We start from the raw sequence: 20,690 nt of genomic DNA on the forward strand, positions 1-20,690 counted from the left end.
TTAATTTGACGTCTTTTTTTCCTCAGTATTTCTTTATTTTTAGCATTTGCGTTTTTCATGTTTTCTTCTCTTTTTTAAATTTATTTTCAAAATTATGTAAATCCAATTGGACCAAATTAAATAATGCTAATTATAAAATAAATAATTAAATTGATTATAAATTTTTAAACAAACGTTGATTATACAGTGTGTGTGTGTGTGTATATATATATACACACTGTATAGTCAACGTTTATATATTTATATGTGTGTGTGTTATATATATATATTATATATATATATATATATATATATATATATATATATATATATATATATATATATTGGACAGAAAGCATTCACTTCATTTGTAGTTCTAAAAATGCACACATAAATTCCCAGTGGAAGTTTTTATTGTCTCAGATGAATCTTGAGCTGCTTCAACACGAGCCACTTTTCACTTCATATCGTGATCCCATCGAAATTCAGCGGCAGCATTGCTGATCACTCCAACATATGTTACATCAGCTCTAATGACACACTCAAGGAGCTGCTTGGCAGGTTTATGACCTGAGGGCTACATGGACACCGTGTGTGTGTGTGTGTGTGTGTGTGTGTGTGTGTGCGTGTGTGCGTGTGTGTGTGTGACAGAGAGAGAGAACATGTGGTACTGTGTGTTTTTGTGTTTTTGTACAGCATGTGTGATTAAAATCTCTTTTTTTCTCTTTTTTTGCAGGCTGATTATTTTGGGAGTTAAATAACATTCCTGCTCAGATATTTATTTCAAGGTTAGTGTCAAGTTTTTATATTTATATTTTTTGTCTGTTTTGTTTTATTTGATCTGAGAGTACATTTACGTCACACTCAACTATGTGTAACAGTGCGTGCGTGTCTTTGCGTGTGTGACGATACCGTCACACTGATATCGTAATCTTTTTTCGCTCAGGTCTGCAGCAGGGATTATGAATGCTGTGATTTCCTGGCCCTGCAGTGACACAACACTAGTAACACACAGTTTGTCGTTAGTTTATTGAACACATTCCGGCGCACATTGTTCCCAGAGTAGAGCAGATACTGAAGCAGCGGATGACATGTCCCATCAAAACCCACTCTGGCGTGTTGTGCGTGTGTATTGTCATCTGAATCAGTAAATCGGCGCCGCGGCTAAATGATAATCTCCACAAAGGAAATTAGTTGGGGGGGGGAAAAAGGGGAAAAGAAAAGCCATCAGCCTAAAGGTCAAATGAAGATTAGAGGGAAACAGTACACGAGGGCACACCGGCTGGCACTCGGAACTGCACAAAGGCCTCATTGTCACGGGAGCCCTGGGGTTTGCACACACACTCCCTGTAAACGTGGGGAGACATGACACCTGTTGGTGACTTTGGTCAACTGCAGGCGCACGGACAGGACTCCTCCAAAGACTTCTGAGCCTGTGCTCTTTAAAATACGATGTCCTTCGAAACACCTGAATGTCTGTAAAGTCATGTTGGATGCAGTGTGTTCAACAGACACCCCCCAAAAAAAACAAAAAAAACAGTCACTGGACATGAATCTTTTGGCGTTCGTGTCATGTCATATTTGTGTAATCTTCAGTAAAAAGACGACCTGTGCCATTATGTCAAACAACAAAGAAAAACAGACACTTTTCATTTTACAGTTGCTCATATAACTTTTTTTTTTTTTTTTTAAAGCGATCCTGCAGGAACACGCGGTCTGCTCTCCTCCCAGAGTCGAGTGGTTATTGTCAAATCATTTAAAGTATCGTTCCTGACAGTTTTACACTGTTTTACAGTTTATGGCGCCATGAGTTTAAAAAAAAAAAAAAAAAAAGAGTTCTTTGGGAAAGTTGTGCAAGAGTTAATGACTTTCTTGGGTGTTACTCCTCTCTATAGATAAAAGACCACAATTACATCGTTTACAGACTGGAGACAGGTTTTGTACGATCACGTCAGGAACACGTCTTCACATTCACGTTGTTGCTTTGGATAATTAGAAGGAGAAAAAAAAAAGGCAGAAAAGAGGAGGCTCACACAAACGATAGGTAGGATCTATGCTCTGGGAACTATCTGCAAGTGTTAAAGAGCACTTTTCGATGTTTGGAGCACTGGTTGTTTAAAGGTTGACTTTTACAAACGACCAAAAAACAAACTATGCACTCCAGCTCAAGTAGCTTCAAACTGTCCACACAAGTATTTCTGTGATTCTCCAAAGTCTACAAATAGCAGCCTCGTAAATGCACCTCTACAGGATACAGTGTGGGAGTTAAACAGAGACTGCTTTAAAATATTAAAATACATTATCTAGTTATTAATCAACTGTTTAACTTTAAAAAAAAATAAAATGTAAATCTCCTCTCGAGACCTTTTCCTTATTCGCCTGGATTTTCCTGCGTAACAATTGATCACGATGAAGGGACTATTTCTTTTGGAGGAAGGATTAAATCAGTTCATGTCGAGGTCTGTGGATAATCCACTGAAAGATGAAATTAAATGTACCTTTATCAGGTGGGGTGAGTGCAGAAATCTCCGAGATTTAAATGGCATGTGTTGACCCTTTAGGTGTGGAGGAGAAGGGACCTGCTGCACCCGCACACACACCTGGCCGCGCACACACTTCAGAATGCTCTTCATTGTAGCTTACAGGCCGGGACATTAAGTAGCACGTGTGGAGATGTTTGTGGCATTTATTGGAAAACCAACCTGCAATAAAATAACCTCAAACTGGTGCCTGCGTGCGCTCCAGTTCCTGCGTGTGAGGAGTTCGGGCCGTGACTCACTTTTATAAGTTAGATCTCACCTCCCTCCCTCGGGTCTCCCGCGTCGCTCGAGGGGGGAAACCACAAGCAGAGACGCAGCCTCTCCTGTCTCGCACAGGAAACTCCCTGAAACAACGACCCCTCGTCTTGCTTGACCCGCCACTCAAAGACACGCAAATATACGCTTGTTTGTTTTGAGAGTTCTTGTGACGCACAAATTAACTACAGAGGGAGAGTGAGGACGAGTATTTAGGATTTAACCGAGCAGTTTTAGGTTAATGAGGCAGTTTATCACTCGAAGCCAGCAGGTAACATCACAGTTCCCCTGCTGATCGCCAAACAAGATCCTCATAAATAATCCAAAAAGAAGACACTCTCAGTCTCTGTGTGTTCATGCACATTCACACAAGCCTATGCATGTGTATGCCCATGCTTTTACTTCCTCTCACGTATGTGTGCTGTGTGTGCTTGTGGGCTTGTGTGTGTGTGAGACGAGATGTGCGAGTGTGACCTTTTGACTTCCAGTCGCGAGCTCACTCTCTCTTCTCACTTGTCACCATCAGGTCGAGGAAACCTGAGAGGACGAGAGCAGACGCACTGCCCGGACCTGAAGCCGGAGCTGCAGGGGGAGAGGAGGTGACCTGTCAACAATGAATGACTTTTATGAAGTGAATCGACAGCATTCTTTGTTTGAGGAGTGAACTCATTGTCTGACACACTGTTAGCTAACTCTGCTCTTCTCTTATGCAAGATCGCATGTCCTGAAAAAAAAAATAATAATAATAATTGGCGCCTTCTCACCGAAATGAAAGCGTTTTGAATTAAAGTCATTTAAATTTTTTATTTATTATATTTTATTTTTTTCTGCATATTTATAGTGTTGATTTTATTTCACAAAAGATCTTAAATGGCATGGTCTGTAAGCAGAGTAACTTCTCGTTTAAGAGATTACATTAAAGAGAGAACTGTTGTTTATTTTTATTTTTTTTGTTACCGGTACATTAATAGTATTTTATTGAGCAGAAAATAAATAATTAAATTACAAAAAAAAAATGTGTAGGAATAAAACAACAGCATGCATACGTGTGTGGGAGAAGAGCTCAAACTTTTTGTTGCCACCTTCTCTCCCAGAAGCTTCCTCTTGTTCTCAGTTCGTCTCCCTGCAGGCCGACAGCAGCGACGGCAGATAAGAACCAGCCGCCACAGAAAAACTGTCCTTTGGGGTGAGGTAGTAGGTTGTATAGTTTTAGGGTTATTCCCAAGTTGTCAGATGACTATACAACTTACTGTCTTTCCTGAAGCGACTGTGATTGCATCGACTTCATCATCATCATCATCACAAAGAAAATACAACTTCAACACTGTAGAATCCTTTTTTAATTTAAATTTTAAACATTGTAATATTGAACTGAAGTTTTTAAATTTTAGAGCTTTTCAGTTGAATATTCTCAGGAATCATTAATTAATTATGCTCATCATAACTGTAAATGCTCTGAAAACGTTTTAGTTGTTGTCTTGTCCCGTTATTTACTTCTCCCATGTATTCAAGACAAACATTCAACACCCCGCTCCTCCTCCTCCTCCTCCTCCTCCTCCCTCTACCTGGGGGACTTCTGGTGTTCGTACAGGGTGAGGTAGTAGGTTGTGTGGTTTCAGGGTTGTGATTTTACCCCATCAGGAGCTAACTATACAACCTACTGCCTTCCCTGGAGGGCAGCAATACATCACAGGAGCACCCATGTCTGTGTCACCCAACACTGGCAGAGTCATCCAAAGTCATCCCTGACTAACCACTGGCGTTTAATGTCCAAGGTTCCTCATTCCACGGGTGAGTGGTGCAAAATTACAAAATGTATTTCATGGCAAAATCAATTACACATTCAGACTTCATAAAGAACATTGAAAATACTTTTGGTTGGCCTTGGAAATATGTTTATAGAAATGTTTATTAATGTTTTGACTTTGTGCTGTTTTGTTCGGAGATAAATAAAGACGAGATGATAAAAAAGAACCGGACCACGAGTCATTCAATCTTTATTCGTACAGTAAAGCACAAGTTCATTACGGATGTTATCTGTCTTCACAAAAAAGCAGGTCTAGATCTTACACTTATAAAAGTGTGTGGCTGATCCTTTCAGTGTAGAAGTAAGTTGTTGGAATAATATTTCTTTAGTAATCCTTGTAGGGAGCTCAAGGTATTTTATAAGACAAAGCTGAAACAATCTGTTGCTCCTGATTTATTGTGTAGGTCTATTCAGTATTTAAGAAGAAGCTTGTCTTAGTACTTAGTGACAATACTTTATTATGATTTCATTTTCCATGCAAGATTATGCAAATGTTGGGGATCATCTAAAGCTATTTTATCCACGCCATATGCTCAGCCTTGTTTTAATACTTGAGAAAGTAGTCTCAGAGGCTTTGCGCTTCCTTCTCAAGATGCTTCCCAAATTTCATCAAAGCATATATCTGCTTCAGTCTCAATTCAGATTCTCAGGTTTTACCGGTCAGGTGCTGAGGCATCAGCAAAACAACAACAACCTTAAATCATCTCTCCCCAACGTGTGAGTGAATATACTGAGCAGCTTCAGAACACTCCTGTATAGTTTGACTGTAGAAGTAAACAGGTGCAACTTGCTGGGGACACAGTAATTGCTTATTGTGCACAGTAGATGGCGCCATGTATTGCATGTTGTGCTTAACTTCGACTACACACTTGATTATTTACTAAGGTCTAAAATACACTACAAAAAAGTGCTCTAAATGAAAACTGAACCATTTGAACATGGCTGGGTATTTACAACAGCACAAGCTCTAACACCTACTGAAATTACAATTATAAAAAAAAAATAAACAACTGTTATATTCAACATATAACCTGTGTGATGAAATGTGCATGTTAAAATTACTCAACCTAGTTTTTTAAAAACAAAGGCGTAAGTGTATTTGAATGGCTATACGAGATGGAATGTGTTTTTAATTTAACACGAAAGATGAAAACATGTCGAAGGATAACTCCATAATCCTGTTTAAAAAAAACAACAACACTGCAGTAAACAGCATAGAAAATATCACATTGGTCTCATGAGAAGAAAATACCGCAAGAATGGCTCATTAGTGTCCTTTGGTTTTATACATATTAATGCTTATGATAATCCTAAAACTGACCCTTTAATGCGACTATACCACTGTAAGTGTTTACAGAAATTATACAGAGAATCATATGTTTTTTAACGTTTTGTATAAGAGTAACAACATATTTCCCTGTAGTCTCCTGCATGAAAAAGTATTACGTGATGAAAATGGCTCAAGGTGGTACAAACTGATTCAAATGAATGAATAACCACCAGCACTCAGTTGAATTAATGCAGGCCTGAATCAATTCATGCATTTACATCTATAGGCAAACTAATTTGAGTACAGATAACAAACTGCAATGTATATTTTAGACTATGTTAACATAGCCAAACTTTACATGCAGGCGTACTTATAGGTTATAGGTATTTAGTAATAAATAATTTACGTAATAAAAGACAATGCCCCTTAAGTCTGTGACGTGAAGCGATTCATATGGCTTGCTTGTAAATGGTGCACGAGGCGATGACCTCATGTGAATTTAACACAGCAAATGATGCTGGCATGTTCACAGCCTTTAATGACGTCGTTAACAACGAAATTGAAAGGGGAGACAGCTAGAATAAGACATGTCGTCCGTCCACGGTCCAAGAACTACAAAAACACATCACCCCAACCCGTGACGTTTCAACACACCAGGAAGTTATTGGCTCCTGCCAAAACAAAGCGTGGTGGTCCCTGCATGCGCATTGGCTGAAAGCATAGGTGTGTCAGGGGGGTGTGTGCGTCGTGTCGCCGTCCGTCGTTACGTTACTTCCTGCAGAGGATGAACGGAGGGGTTTTGACAGCGCGGAGGGAGGCGACTCGTCAAGTTTTCAACAGAGGAGATCTGTGGATCACTGATCAGTTCTTCAGAGTGTCCCGGGACTTAAACACCTCCCTCCTCCAGCTCCGGTTGGAGACATCCCTCCATCTCGACCCCCAGCCTCTGAAAATGATCCGGAATGCAGCCTCGGAGGTATTAATCACCTTTATTTTCCAACTTCGGCTAATCAAATCCATAGCTATTGGAATTTCTTTGGACACTTTAGTAGTTCGACAGCGTAGCTGAAGTCTTCTTGTGTCTATTCCTGAATTAGAAGAATGCATGCAAATGTTCTCAGTATCTCAGCCGGCTGTCTTGTTGTGTGTTTGATCCAATCCCACACTGACCTTCCCGACTGGTCGAGTCTTCACCTCTTTTTTTTTTTGTAAATAGAAAAGCTTCATTCTAATATGAGGAGTGTGTTTATTTATAGGCTGAAGTGTCCCCTCTATGTCCAAACAGCATTCATTTGATTTTCCTAAAAGTAGAAACATCAAGAGACAGGGATAACACGTGACAGTCTGTACATTAATGTGGAAGTGTTCTTTATGATTGCCTCACTATTCTTTGTGTCAGAGATGTAATCCTGATTCAGCAGACGGTACTGACAGTCTATTTCAAGTCGTGGAACTAATCGAGCTTGTAGGTCAGTTGTTGGTCTTTTAACATGCTTTGTTTTGCACAGCTGAAGGCTCCTGTTTCCTCTTCTCCCGTGACCTAAAGATAGTGTCCTCTGTCTGGGATTGTATAGTTCCTCTGGGATTTTAAAACACAATGTCCTTTGAGTTGATGGGGAAACATGGGCTGGGCCAGAGACAGCTATGAAAGAGGAAATGCAGTGTTATCCACTTGGTGAAAAGGTAGTTGTTGACCTATTTTCAGTATGTTAAATCTTAAAGATACTGAGGTGGAAACAGGAAACTGATGAGGTATTTTCATTTTTAACTGTTAAATCTATCCAACTATCAGCCTTTTTTTGACTGGAATGTTAACAACTCCAAAATATCCACATTTACAGTCAAATCCTAGAAATTGGGCAATTGTCACATTTCCAAACATGCAACTATTCACACACAAAAAATGACTCAAATGTCGAAAGATTTGTCCATGAAATTTGTAATGTTATCATTAAATCCACTAATTCCCTCAGCCCCAAGTGAAGTCATGCCAGAGTGCAGGTCAGGACAAAGAACACTACACTATATAATAAGTAATCTGAACCAGATGTGGAAACAGTTTTGCATGTGTTCTGATGGGATCCTACATATTTTGGATACAACCCAGCAAAATCTAAAAAGCATGTTATTGTATATAGAAATTAAAAGCTGGAAAAGAATAGTACTTTCTTTGGATAGCATACCGCCCATAGATTCATATACTCTCACCCAATCTGCCCTTTGACAGAAATAACATTTCTTAACTGCTCAACAGATTGTCAGAGGGCACAAGTTCATCCAAACAGCTTTGATGAAGCTGCATTAGACAACAGTCAGACCAGTTTATTTAACTGTTGACATACAAGTAAAAAAATTTTGTACACACACTCACAGATATCTTTCTTTACACAGCGTTGGCGTTCTGTCAGGACCTGTCGGCTGACATACTGCAACACAGAGACTAGATAAACAAGTACTGGCATGCTTTGATCAATCACGTCCTTACTGTCTGGCCTCAGGAGTCAACAGACAGCATGTTTACCATCCAAACAAGTGGAAGAGATCATTTGAGCTTATTGTCATGTTTTACTATTGGTTTAACCAGCATATACTTGTGACCCTGTGAGGTGCCTTTATATGACCTACAAAGATAGATAACTCCAATTCTGACTATACTACTGAAACTGCTGTTGCAGGGTAGAGGTCAGACTAAGTGATTTACATTTCCCTAAGACTCTGGATGTGTAAGCATCAGTAGAATGATATTTAAAAAAAAACACTACTTACACAAGTACAATACAAAATAAGCAAAGACCTCTTTGGCCAGGAGGGGGTGCCAAAATCTGCACAAACAAAAAGTTCCTGACAGGAGCTTTAAAGTCAGGATTTGAAACAGGCAAAATAAATCAAATTGCACAATCTCATACACTTCATAATCTTTTCATGCATGCACGACTTACAGATGTTTGCAGCTGACTTAAGCTTGGATAATGCTTTTCTAGTCTTCTACTCAAAGCGCCTTTTTACACCAATTGCAGTCTGACAAGCCAATCAATATACAGTCTGCAGAAAATAACAGTAACATCTGCCGCTGCCATGAATTACTGGAAGTTGGATATAGCGTTAAAGAACATGAGCATTAGCCATGGTACTGGGATGTTGTGATGGCTCAACCAGATGTCCTTTCCCCTGCTGAGAGCAGCTGTGAGCTTTAACACACTCCCTCCCACACAATGTTTTAGATTCACTCTGAGAGGACCGACTGCTACAGAAGAGGGCAGAGAAAGTGACTTAAAGCTGCGTGTCTACACACTGGAAAGCTATTCATGCAATGTAAACATTACCTCTGATGTACAGTATGTATTCACAGAGTGTCTTTAGAATCTCTGTGGCCATCCCAGTTGTTCAACAAATCTGAGTCAGAGCTTTAGTACAAGCCTTAGTTTGGGTAAAGCTTAGGAGGGTTGTATTGACATTATGAACAATGCATTTGAAAAAAACCCTGCTGCATGTGCATTATTCACTTATTTAACACCTTACAAAGCGCTGGGATACACCATTACTAACTTTTTAAACCCTAGCATTAGTACCCTGTTATATAATAGGGTTAGGGTAAGCACTGGATGTTTTATCTTAAAAAAATGTAAAACCTGTAACCTTGCTAGCTTGTTTTCTTTGCAATGAATAGCCCAAATCTGAGGGTCACCATCTCATCTCGAACTTAATGAGAAAATCCATCCATTATCAATACCGCTTTTCCTGTTTTTGTGGAACCAATCCCTGCTGTGAACGGCGGGGTCCACCCTGGACTATTCGCCAGTCAATCACAGTGCTGACACATACTGTAGACCTGGAAACAAGTGGGACATTTTTTACTTCTTCAGCCAGTGTTGAAACCTTTTTAGCCAGAGTTCTGTCAATTTCTCTTAAGAAATAAAGGGCATTTTTATTCAATAGGTCCATAGATGGTATTTATAAGACACATTTAAAAACTGCAACAGCTGACCAAAGGGCTGGAACAACATGGAACAAAAGAGCAGTACAGTGACAGAAATGCAGAAAAACAACCACACAGGAAATTCGCACGTACAGTACATGTGTTCCCACACACATACACAATGTATGTGTTGGCTCAGAAACAAAAGCAAAGTATTTCATTTTTTATTCTAAAAATGTTCCTCAGAGGTTACTGTTCCACCACTCTCAGAAGCTGCCTCAGGATTTTAGCCCACTGAAAAGCTGTTACAGATTCACTTCTAGGTTAAGAAGGCATTGGTGCAATTGCCTGTGATTTCCTATGTATTTTGTATCTCCTTTTTATACTATTTATTACGTATGTGTATGACATGGACCTGTGTCTGCAATAAAACTTTATATTTTAGTCTCATTATCAGCCTTTGTCCTCATCATTCGTCAATCTCCCCTCTTTTCACAGTCTGGTGAGTGAGGCGATCCTTCCTTCCAGGATTGGTTCCATCTCTACCATGGCTGGGGATCTCTTCAGCCCCCCATCGCCTCTGGGGGATCCCCTGCTGGATGGTCCGCTGTGTGGAGACCTGATGGACGATCTTCGTGACATATCCCAGTCTATCGGAGACAACGCGCTGGGATTTGATTTTTTGGAGCAGCAGAGCACCGGCTCTGGATCTGAGTGTTCCATTGTACTGGGTGAGTACAGGCACTTACAGATGCTCCCTAATTCGCTTTAAAGGTTGAACTTACATGTCAGGGTGTATTTTTGCTGCAAACAGGTGATGTGGATCATTACAACAACAACCTTTTGACCTTCTATGACGTGTTAATTCACAAAAGAGACCAGCATAAAATATCTGCTAACAGAAGATTAGATTTATCTCTGTCTCTCCACCATGATCTTGTGTCCAAATACCTGAGCAGTGCTTGAACGAATGTCTTCTGGAAAACACTCAAAAATTCTTCTCAAGCAGAAACAGCCTTTCTTGCAGGACTCCTCGATGTATGAAGTGAAATACACTTCTTGTTTTAAAAAGTAGAATGAAAACTGATCTATTAAAATAGCTGTTGTCTTCTTCTGGTTGATGAGATAGGTATTCAGTGCACATTATAATCCTACATAGAATAGAAACAGGTTATTGTTTCCTTTTGTTCGGGAGGTCGGCCCATTTTGATATAATGTAAGAATATTCAAGTAGTCATAGAACTGTGCCCTTCATGTTCCTTCTGATATTGGTACGATATTATGCTGTTCTGAACTCTAGTAAATGTGTTCTGTATTGGATAAAACAAAGTCTTAGATGCCTAATACCACTCTCATGCCATTGAAAACATAAAGCTAAACCCTAAAATTGCAGGCAGGTGTTCTGATTCATTCCACTCCCAAACCACCTCTAAAGCTCCAAACATGTTTCATATTGCTTTGACTAAATCTAAATTTAAAAAAAAACAAGCAGTGAGTTTATATCCAATACTGATATTGTTAGTTGTGGAAGACATTTCAAGATCCCCCTAAAAGCACCTTTATCCAGCTGAAATACAACATTGATTCCAAAGACTGTACCATCAAAAATGCTGAGTCAAGCTAGTGACGCTAACTAAAGGCTAGCTCTAAATTTCACTCTTAACCCAGGCAAAAACCAAAGTAAATGAGTTTATCTTCTCACATTTGATGGTTCATTTTTAAAGTTATTTTTAGGGCTGTTTTTGGAGAGGGCAGCTGAAGAGAGACAGGAAATGTTGGGAAGAGAGAGTGGGAGGATAACATGCAGCAAAGGCCTGAGGTCAGATTTGAACCCACTTTGCTGCAATGACGACTATCGCCTCTGTACATGGGACGTGCATCATCAAACACTGGGCTGTCGGCGCTCCCTTCTGAGTCATTAAAAAAAAAAAAGGCTCAAAGTGTAAGTCCCAGTCTAGAATTAAAAGCTTGAGACTGTGAAAAGCTTACTTTGGCTCTGTTGACCTCTAATCCACCTCCAAAGCTCTCTGACCACACATTATGTTAAACCGTTGCAAAACAAGCAGTTAGATTAAGATTCGCTTCTGTTTGAGTCGTTGATTTGAAAACATTTCCAGGTTTCTTAAAGAGTTATGCAGCAAAAATTAAAAATACTAAAAAGGCTAAAATGCTAAAACTTTGCTAAGATGATAGCACAATAAAGAAATAAAGGTTGACAGTCGTGTCTCTTACAATTCTTGTCTTCGTAAGTGAATCAGCGTATTACTCAAAAATAACGAGGCTTATGCTACTTATTGACCTGTGTAAATCATTACGTCATGAAATATTTTAGGATTTGTATTCTGGATTGATATACTGTAGTTTTTTAGAGATTAAAGGAATGCCTTTATGTGCCTTGTGTTTTGCAGACACTTTGACCCCCGCCTCCAGTCCGTCTTCGGGGGTGTGTGGAGGAGCGCCTGGCCCCGAGGAGAGTTTCCCCCCCCTTAACCTGGAGTGCCGGGTGTGCTCAGACAAAGCTTCAGGCTTCCACTATGGAGTGCATGCCTGTGAGGGCTGCAAGGTGAGACACGTACATCTTGTATGCATGAACTGGCATACTGTGAGGTGAGAAAGGACAGACCCGGTAAAAATAGAAAATGACACAAATAATCGAAATCCGGTTCACATTGATGATAACATGTCAAGGAAAACGTTGTCTTTGGTGTCCTTGCATGTGGATGTGAAGCTCAAAACCAAATACACCCACTCACATGTGTTCACATCACACATAATCCCCCACACTCACAACATAACACATACAAAGCTTGGCATGCAGGAGCGCCTGACCTAGCAGCCAGTGGAAAGTTTGTGAAGCACACCGCCGGGTCATGTGAGGTGGGGGACAGAGTGGCCTCGGTTGCCTTGTCACCCCTCCCCTGCTTGGCACAGAGCCCCACTAAGAGACTTTATTACACACACTCATGAACACACATGGAACTGCTGCTGGCAGAGAGCCCTCCCGTGTTGATAGGCACATATTGTCTTCTTTTTCAAACCTTTTTTTTTTCCCATCTACTTTGCATTCATCTTTTAGAGGTTGTCATTATGAGAACCGTACATTATTCAGGTCTGAATGAGTTCAGCTCCACAGGACACTTCAGAGGTTAAATTCCTGACATTCTTGAGATTTTATGTCGCACAAAAAAAAAAGTCAATGTCACCCAGAACATTCTGTAACTGAGACTATTGAGTTCATTATCAGTTCAGTGACCACTTCTGTGCATGTGTTCGAACCATGAATGATCATCACTGCACTGTTTTTTTTGTATGAAGTCATGTGAGCTCGTATTAGGCTCACACCTCTAAGCCCCGAGCCTTTTTTTTTTTTGTGCTGATAATCTCAGTTTGCTACTTTTGCACAACTTTTACAACGTACTTTCCCGTATTTGAAATGTCTCCCGTTAGCCACAGCTTCACCTTGACACTGTTTGTTTATTCTACTCTGTAAACTACTTACCGAAGTCCGGAGTAGGACTACAATAGTCATGTATTTGAAGTGAAACAGAGTTGTTACCAGTTTTGTGCAGAGTCTGTTTTCACTCCTCTGGGCTGGCAATGTGCTTTGAGTTTCCCTGGAATCTATAGGATCTATATGGACACAGGCAGGAGGCAAATATTTCACAATATTCATTTCTGATGTCAAAGTTTTGAAGAATGCACATCTGTATGTTTTTAAGCGCATACAGCTGGCTGTCATCCATCACACTGAACGCTGGTTTTGCCCTTGTGTCAGACTGCTGCTGTCCTAAAAAAAAAAAAAAAAAAGGAACACGATGACACTGAACTGTTGGACGCTGCACACGTGAGAGGTGTATTTTAACCACACTTTGTTCCAAAGTTCGCTGACTGATGATGTTGTGGCATCATGGAAAACTCTGGCGTGTGACATGTAGCAGCCGCAGTTCACTGTTTCCATGCTGGACGGCCTCTGCGTATCACTTTCAACACCTCACATGAAAAGAGGAGCGCTCTGTCGGTAGGAATGTGGGTGGAATGCTGTGTGGGGCCGCGGTGTCAGGGCTTAAAGTCTGCTGTGCGATGACGGTATGACATGGAAACGGCACATTTAGAGCAGCAGGACAGTCGGTTAAATAACAGCTCTACCTTCTCAATGGCAGGAAGTTATTTCAAGAGATTCAGTTAAACGCTTTTTAGTCTCAGAAGAAGACGTTTGCCCTTGAGGAAATATTGCACAATCCATCCTATTGCTTACGTCTTTGGTGTCATTAATCACCGGTCCTGGCTGCATAAATCACAGCCTCTCTCGTCTTGACTGTGCCTCCATACATGCAAGGACGTGCATGTCGTAAACACACATCTGTTTTCCTTCCCTTTGTGCTGTTAAGCTGTTTTGTAATGTTTCTGTAAGGACTTATACATGTCACTAAACTATTGCCTGGACCTTTACTTTTTTCCCTCTGAGCTTTTTCCCACCGTACAGCCAGAATTGTGTGCTTTGCAATAACACAAAAAAATAACCCTTAATAACGATAAGCCTTTAAAATAAGTGCATTTTGTGAGATGATTGCTGACATATTGGATGTGTATGCAGCTCCAGTTATATTGTCAGCGACAATGAGGATGAGGAATGTCCTTATTGACATGTGATGCACACAGACGTACGTGAGTGCATGTCAAAGGATCGGATACACTGGCGCATTTGCAACACTTGTTAGCATGCGTTGGCCCACTGCCATGTATCCCAGTGTGTGTTGGAGGGCTGCAGGATGTCTTGTCCAATCAGGGTTCATCCTCAAAAGGGCAAAGCTTTGAGTAGACCTCTTTAAATATAGATATTATTCCACTGTACAGTCCAATACAGGAAGCAACATAACACTGTCTGGCCAGGGCTTAAAATGTACTGAAGGCATGTGCAGCAGATATAGCTGAAGTTGCAAAAAAGAAGATATTACTTGAAGTCAAAATTTTAAAAACTACAAAAGAAGAAGAAAAGACAATTAAAAATATTTTTTGCTTGTTTAACTGGCTTCAGTCTCTCATTGAAATTCAAAGCTAAAGGCTCACTAAAGTGGAGCGACTGGGGATCCACGTGCATCATTATGTATGGCTTTAGAGCACGTTCAAACTTGTAAAGCCTGCATGCTTCGGCTGACTCGTGGTGCTGACAGAATAAATAGTCCCCCTCGCACACAGAGCATAACAACAAGCTCAAGAACCAGAGGAGTAATTCTGAACATTGTGTGTCTCGTCAAATCTGAATCTTTTAATATGACCCACTGTATAAATGAAGTTGAACAGCGAGCTGAGATCCCTCCGTCTCCAACAGGGTTTCTTCAGGAGGACCATCAGGCTAAAGCTGGAGTATGACAAGTGTGAACGCAACTGCAAAATCCAAAAGAAGAACCGCAACAAGTGCCAGTACTGCCGATTCCACAAGTGTCTGTCTGTGGGCATGTCCCATAATGGTAAGGCCTCGTGTTCAACGGCTTTGTTATGTTGTGGTTATTTTATCTGGGGGTGGGGGGGTGTGTACTGTACTGTAAATACACACTAAATGATACATCTACCAATTCAAATTGTAACAGTAAATAAACACATTGTGCTACCCTATGATAAGTATAGCTATAGAAGCAGTGAGTTGCACAGCATCATGTGGATAAATTCAGCTAACATTAGCAGCAATTTAAGCCTGGCTGTAATAGCTTATAAAAAGGTTGATAAGGCTACAGTTAATCGTTTTGTTTTTTCAAATAGTGAGATTTATGTTGCTTATATAAAGAATCTAAAATGAATATGTTGTCTCTAAAGTAATCAAAACAAATATTCAGTTACATAAAACTCTGCTCAGTGGAGATCATAGTATGTGTCCTCTACTACAACAGCAGGACGTGTCTGTGTGTTTCTGTGTTTTACATCCAGTGGGTTTATGGAACATGCCCCGTCTGAGCCTGCCTGACATTGAGATAACACAGGCTCCATATAGCTCCACATCTGGCCTGTCAGCTGCACTCACTATAGAGGGGTCATTGAGTTTGTTACAATGGCCTCCCACTGCACGCGGAGCCACGTCCGAAACCTGAGAGGAAGACAACATGTTGTCCTCTGAAGAGAGGAAAGCGAACAGCAAGCAGAAGCTCTGCCTGTGGTTGAATGTTAGTTTGTGCACACAAATGCATGTTGGCTGTAGGAGGATATCTTTGGTGTATATGAATATAGTTTTCTTGTAAAAAAAAAAACAACACTTTTTGAATCCTCTTCTTGCTCTTGCTAACGATTTATGCGGCTGTGCTACAGCTATCCGTTTTGGTCGGATGCCTCAGGCGGAGAAGCTTAAGCTAAAGGCAGAAAGCAAGGTAGTGGAGAAGGAGGAGGCGAACCCCATGCTGGCCGACCACAAAATTCTGGTGAGGCAGATCCACGAAGCCTACATGAAGAACTTCAGCATGAACAAGGCGAAAGCTCGGCTCATACTCACCGGAAAGACGAGCAAGACGGTAAAGGAAACAACACACTAATGACAGAGGATTGTAAGTGTCCATTATAGTCTGTCTCATCTTTCCTCTCTCTATTGTCAGCAGCCTTTCATCATTCACGACATGGATACATTCCAGCTGGCAGAAAGGACGTTAGCAGCACATATGCTAAACGGTGACAATTCAGAGGTCAAGATCAGTCTTGAATCTGGGGACCTGGTTCCGTCTTCGGGGAGTGGGGAGCTTCAGCAGAGGGAGGCTGCAACCAGGCTCTTCCACTGCTGCCAGAGCACCTCAGTGGAAACGGTCACAGAACTGACGGAGTTCGCCAAGTCGGTGCCGGGCTTCCAGAACCTGGATCTGAATGATCAGGTGGGTTTAGGGCTGCTGTAACACTTATTGAAGTAAGTATATTCAGGGGAAGATGTTTCCTTTTACTTGAACCAAAGCTGTTTTGTTGAATCTTGCATTCCTGTTTAGGTGACTCTCTTGAAGTATGGCGTTTATGAAGCCCTCTTTACACTTCTGGCCTCCTGCATGAACAAAGATGGCCTCCTAGTGGCTCGTGGTGGAGGCTTCATCACCAGAGAGTTTCTCAAGAGCCTGCGACGGCCATTTAGTGACATGATGGAGCCTAAATTCCAGTTTGCTTCGCGCTTCAACTCACTGGAGCTGGACGACAGTGACCTGGCCCTTTTTGTGGCTGCAATTATCTGCTGTGGAGGTAACTATCAAATCCAGAAAAAAAAGATATATTTTTTTCATTCACCTTGACCTTGAAAATTGACTGCTTCTTCGTGTCCTTTTTCCTTCTATCTGATCCTCCAGATCGCCCAGGCCTGGTTGATGTGCCTCTAGTGGAGCAGTTGCAGGAAAGCATCGTACAGGCACTACAGCTCCACCTGCTGGCCAACCACCCCGATGTCAACTTCCTCTTCCCCAGACTGCTGCAGAAACTCGCTGACCTCCGGGAGCTGGTCACAGAGCATGCTCAGTTGGTGCAGGAAATCAAGACAACGGAGGATACATCGTTGCACCCACTTCTGCAAGAGATATACAGAGACATGTACTGAGAAGAAAGAATTAATGCCATTTAAAACCAGGTGTACATACTAAGTTTAACTGTATGCATATCAATGTACTGTAAGTAGCTCATTGTGCAGCTTCTAAGGATACACCCTGCTGTGATCTGCAGAGGTGACACCATGCGATCTATAACTTTAGAAGTCTACTGGAACTAAAGACAAATGAAATGAGAGGAAATCTGCTCTTGGAGGTGGCATGAGTGCTTGCATCAAAGAGCAAACAGAACTTTGTTTTTAATCCGTCACTATGGATTTGTGGAGATATTCGTTCAAATGCATAATTTGGGACACCTTAGAGTCAGACATTGTGGTCTGATGACAGGCTTGTACTCTACAGGAACATGCATAGGAGGACTAAAGTTAAACAGGGAACAGGCTGTACAAATGCGCATGGCATTTAAAATGGGTGTACACATGATATCTAGATAACCGGACAAGGCAGATGCAGTCATATTATGCACTACACTGTATATAATTGGCAAGCAGAAACAAGATCAATTGGAGTGCCAAGAAGCAGAGATATTTTAACATTTAATCTTTAAACTGACTTTTTTTGTGCAGACTTTGCTGAGACTTAACACCAAGACATATTCCTAATATTTTGGATATTTAGTTCATGTGATAATGAGTTATGGTCATAACCTTTTATTTATTACAAGTGCCTTATATAACCAGACGAATATCGCTCAACAATTCTCATGTTAATGGTTGTAGAATTTGTATCAGTATTCCATAGTGCCATAATGTCAACCTCATTTCTCCTCTGACTTTGACCTTCAACCTTTCATAAAAAATGCAATAATGAAGCGTTTGTGGCTATGGGGTAGAAAAGTAATTTGTTAAGATAAGTGTTACCGGTGTAGGTGCAGGTGAGTTTCTCACGTCATATTGTGAATTCGTAAATTGTTTGCATTTGGGTCAGACAATTAACTATAATGAGCCTTACTTCTACTGTCAGTGAACATTAATGTATGTAAAGTATGTTATGTTATTTGTTATGCATTTATTTCAGTCTGCTGTCCTACTGCTTAAAAACAACAAGGCAGCCTGCAGGCACATTTTTCTTCCATTAAGGCACATGTTTTTAGGGGGGAACTATTGGCCAGTATTGGATTATTTTGACCACAAACACAGTGTGTTAAGCTGGTTTCTTTTTTATTTTGTAAATATAATAGGAATGTGGTAACCACAGTGAAAGGGATGTGTGTATGCGGAAAGTTAAGCAGGTGAAATGCCTTTTTTTTGTGTTGTTGCAGAAACTCACCTCCTGATGAAGTAACATTGTTGTAATAATAGTTTTTATTTTTTTGTTGTGTATATTATGACATACATTTACTGTTTCAATTAAAGGAATATTGATATGTGGTAGCCTAAAAATAAACTAATATATTTAACTGAAGTATTTGTTGTCACATCACGATTCTTTAATTTACCCAAATGTAATACACATGATAACTAAATATTAATATACATTTATGAAAACATTCAAATATGGTTGAAAATCATTAAATATTGATAACCTATTAAATGATATTTGTGTGTAGTTCGCTATCCGCTCTCTGTCGTCGTGCTCCCCCTGTCCAGTAGGTGGCGGTAAAGTTACATGAAACAACATGGTGGTTGGACTTTGAAATCCAGGAAGTAGCTCTTCCTGGTTTTGAGCTCTGCACGATGGAGCTAACTTCAAGTGAACCCCGTCAAAAATCATTTACTTGCCAGTTGTGTGGTTTAAGTAGCCCTTTTACCTACTACGGCCAGAAACCACCTAACACAAGAGCCATTGTGTGAGTGTCCATGTTAGATAATAGATACGCTAAAGATTAGCAGCTACGTCGACGTTTCACGTTAGATAAAATCACCTTTAAGTGTTGTTTAAGTTAAATCAATCACAGTGTCTGTATTGAAAGACACATTCTCTTTTATTTATGTAAACCACATGGGTGTTGTTTGCATTTTAATTCCGCTTATTTTACATTTGTGTCGCCCCATTAGGTTGCTTGAGGACTGTTTTGTGAGCAGAGACCCCTTCAGTCCGGACAAGGAAAAGTTTCTGGTGTTGGGCTCTACCTGCAGCCTGTGCAGCATGTGCGTCTGTGTGGGATCGGTAAGATGTCTTTAAATTACACCTCTACGGTCCTGTATTTGTCCAGGATAGATATGTGATCATGTGATTCAGTTTATGAAATGATGAATGATTAGATGAGATGATGTGTGCATGCTTTCTTCATGGAGAAATAAACTGTAACCACAATGATTGGGGACATTAAAATTCATCCCAGGAGAGTCATCAAGCCCAACAATAATCAGCATTCCCAGTCAGGTTTTCAAAGTGGATTTTTGTAGATGATTGGTGTAAAACATGGGAACTTTGTAATCGCATGGCTTATATGTATGACTGCCATGCAGCTCAAATCAATTTATTCAGTCTCACATACAGATATTGAAAAGTACATTATCCGTGTGACTAGGCATGTCTGAGAATTGATGCTGAACTCTTCTCTTCTGTCAGGAATGCAGCCTTTTCTACACTAAGAGGTTTTGCATGCAGTGTGTGAACAAGCACTTGGACCAGTTTCCCCATCAGATCCGGGACGAGCTGGCCAAGAAGAAGCAGAGCTCCAAAGCTGCCATCTCATGACAGCCGAAGTGGAGACCCTTAACCCTGCGGACATATGGAAGAAACGCGTCTGAATGGTCAGATAAAAAAAAAAAACCCAAAAAACTCACAGATACGTCATTGCACTCTTTGATCAAAACATGCAGGAAGACAAGCACACACCTGACATCCAACTATCAGAAAAAGGAAGAAGAAAATAAAAACACAACTACACCTCAGGAAAAAAACCCTGTTATGCTTCTGTCCAACCCATTGGTGGTAATGGCATGTGAAGATAATTGAATATAAGAGATTCAGTTTGTATTACTGCAGCACATGTTCTTTTTTTATGGCCCTCATTAAGACCCGGCATCACAGTATTTGCTAATAGCTGCTGTTCTGCCCGGCAACTCTTTTGGTCGTCTCCCTGATAGTGATGGTAAGAAAGTTCTAATGTGGATGCTTTAACATCCTTCAAGACCAGTTGCCAGATGTCTTCTTTTCACAGCCAGTGCAATGAAAGGCCTGTACTCAACGAATGATGCTTTTATGAGGAAACGTGTTTGTATTAGTGTTCCGAAACAGACGGGTATGATCGCTCTTTAAACGGCACACACTCGTGGAGACTTCAGAACGCCTGTTGTGACAGTTCCACATCCTTTGTGCCTGTGGTCGGAGGTTTCTCTGTTAACTTCTGTGCAGTCTTTTTTTTTTTTTTTTTTGTGGAATCTACATCTATAAAAAGACACATCCAGTAGTGACCGTT

At 40.6% G+C, this 20,690-nt stretch overlaps 2 protein-coding genes and 1 long non-coding RNA gene across 4 annotated transcripts in view; all 3 read left to right on the forward strand.

Annotated features, from left to right (window-relative positions):
• LOC306817647 overlaps window positions 1-4,748 on the forward strand; it is a 34,406-nt gene extending 29,658 nt beyond the window's left edge. Inside the window, exons 4-5 of the long non-coding RNA XR_013778050.1 lie at window positions 716-767; window positions 3,301-4,748. This is a non-coding gene — a long non-coding RNA (uncharacterized lncRNA). The remainder of the gene's footprint in view (window positions 1-715; window positions 768-3,300) is intronic.
• Window positions 4,749-6,469: 1,721 nt separating this feature from the next.
• On the forward strand, window positions 6,470-18,727 carry LOC306817905 (peroxisome proliferator-activated receptor alpha-like). Of its 2 annotated transcripts, none has more exons than XM_079335160.1 (8): window positions 6,470-6,827; window positions 10,266-10,498; window positions 12,176-12,330; window positions 15,097-15,235; window positions 16,065-16,264; window positions 16,346-16,615; window positions 16,724-16,967; window positions 17,072-18,727. In XM_079335160.1, exons 1-8 carry the CDS (start codon window positions 6,814-6,816, stop codon window positions 17,314-17,316), a joined length of 1,500 nt encoding a protein of 499 aa, XP_079191286.1. In that variant the 5' UTR covers window positions 6,470-6,813; the 3' UTR covers window positions 17,317-18,727. The 2 variants fall into 2 exon arrangements, with proteins under 2 accessions (XP_079191286.1, XP_079191287.1); XM_079335161.1 differs by having other exon boundaries at window positions 6,473-6,827; window positions 16,349-16,615.
• A 179-nt stretch (window positions 18,728-18,906) lies between these two features.
• Window positions 18,907-20,681, forward strand: cdpf1 (cysteine rich DPF motif domain containing 1). The gene is made up of 3 exons (XM_079335163.1): window positions 18,907-19,112; window positions 19,321-19,432; window positions 19,838-20,681. The coding sequence occupies exons 1-3, from the start codon at window positions 19,000-19,002 to the stop codon at window positions 19,964-19,966; spliced, it is 354 nt and encodes a 117-aa protein (XP_079191289.1). The 5' UTR covers window positions 18,907-18,999; the 3' UTR covers window positions 19,967-20,681.
• The last annotated feature ends 9 nt before the right edge of the window (window positions 20,682-20,690 follow it).

The sequence above is a fragment of the Symphodus melops genome (assembly GCF_947650265.1).
Source record: "Symphodus melops genome assembly, chromosome: 22".
Classification (NCBI taxonomy): Eukaryota; Metazoa; Chordata; class Actinopteri; order Labriformes; family Labridae; genus Symphodus; species Symphodus melops.

Excerpts from the sequence above, each read along its gene's own strand:
- LOC306817905 (XM_079335160.1), top strand. Across the intron at positions 12,331-15,096 it reads ATGCCTGTGAGGGCTGCAAG|GGTTTCTTCAGGAGGACCAT; the intron begins GTGAGACACGTA and ends CGTCTCCAACAG. Across the intron at positions 16,616-16,723 it reads ACCTGGATCTGAATGATCAG|GTGACTCTCTTGAAGTATGG; the intron begins GTGGGTTTAGGG and ends ATTCCTGTTTAG.
- cdpf1 (XM_079335163.1), top strand. The coding sequence starts at position 19,000 with ATGGAGCTAACTTCAAGTGAACCCCGTCAAAAATCATTTACTTGCCAG. Across the intron at positions 19,113-19,320 it reads CCTAACACAAGAGCCATTGT|GTTGCTTGAGGACTGTTTTG; the intron begins GTGAGTGTCCAT and ends TCGCCCCATTAG. Across the intron at positions 19,433-19,837 it reads TGTGCGTCTGTGTGGGATCG|GAATGCAGCCTTTTCTACAC; the intron begins GTAAGATGTCTT and ends CTCTTCTGTCAG.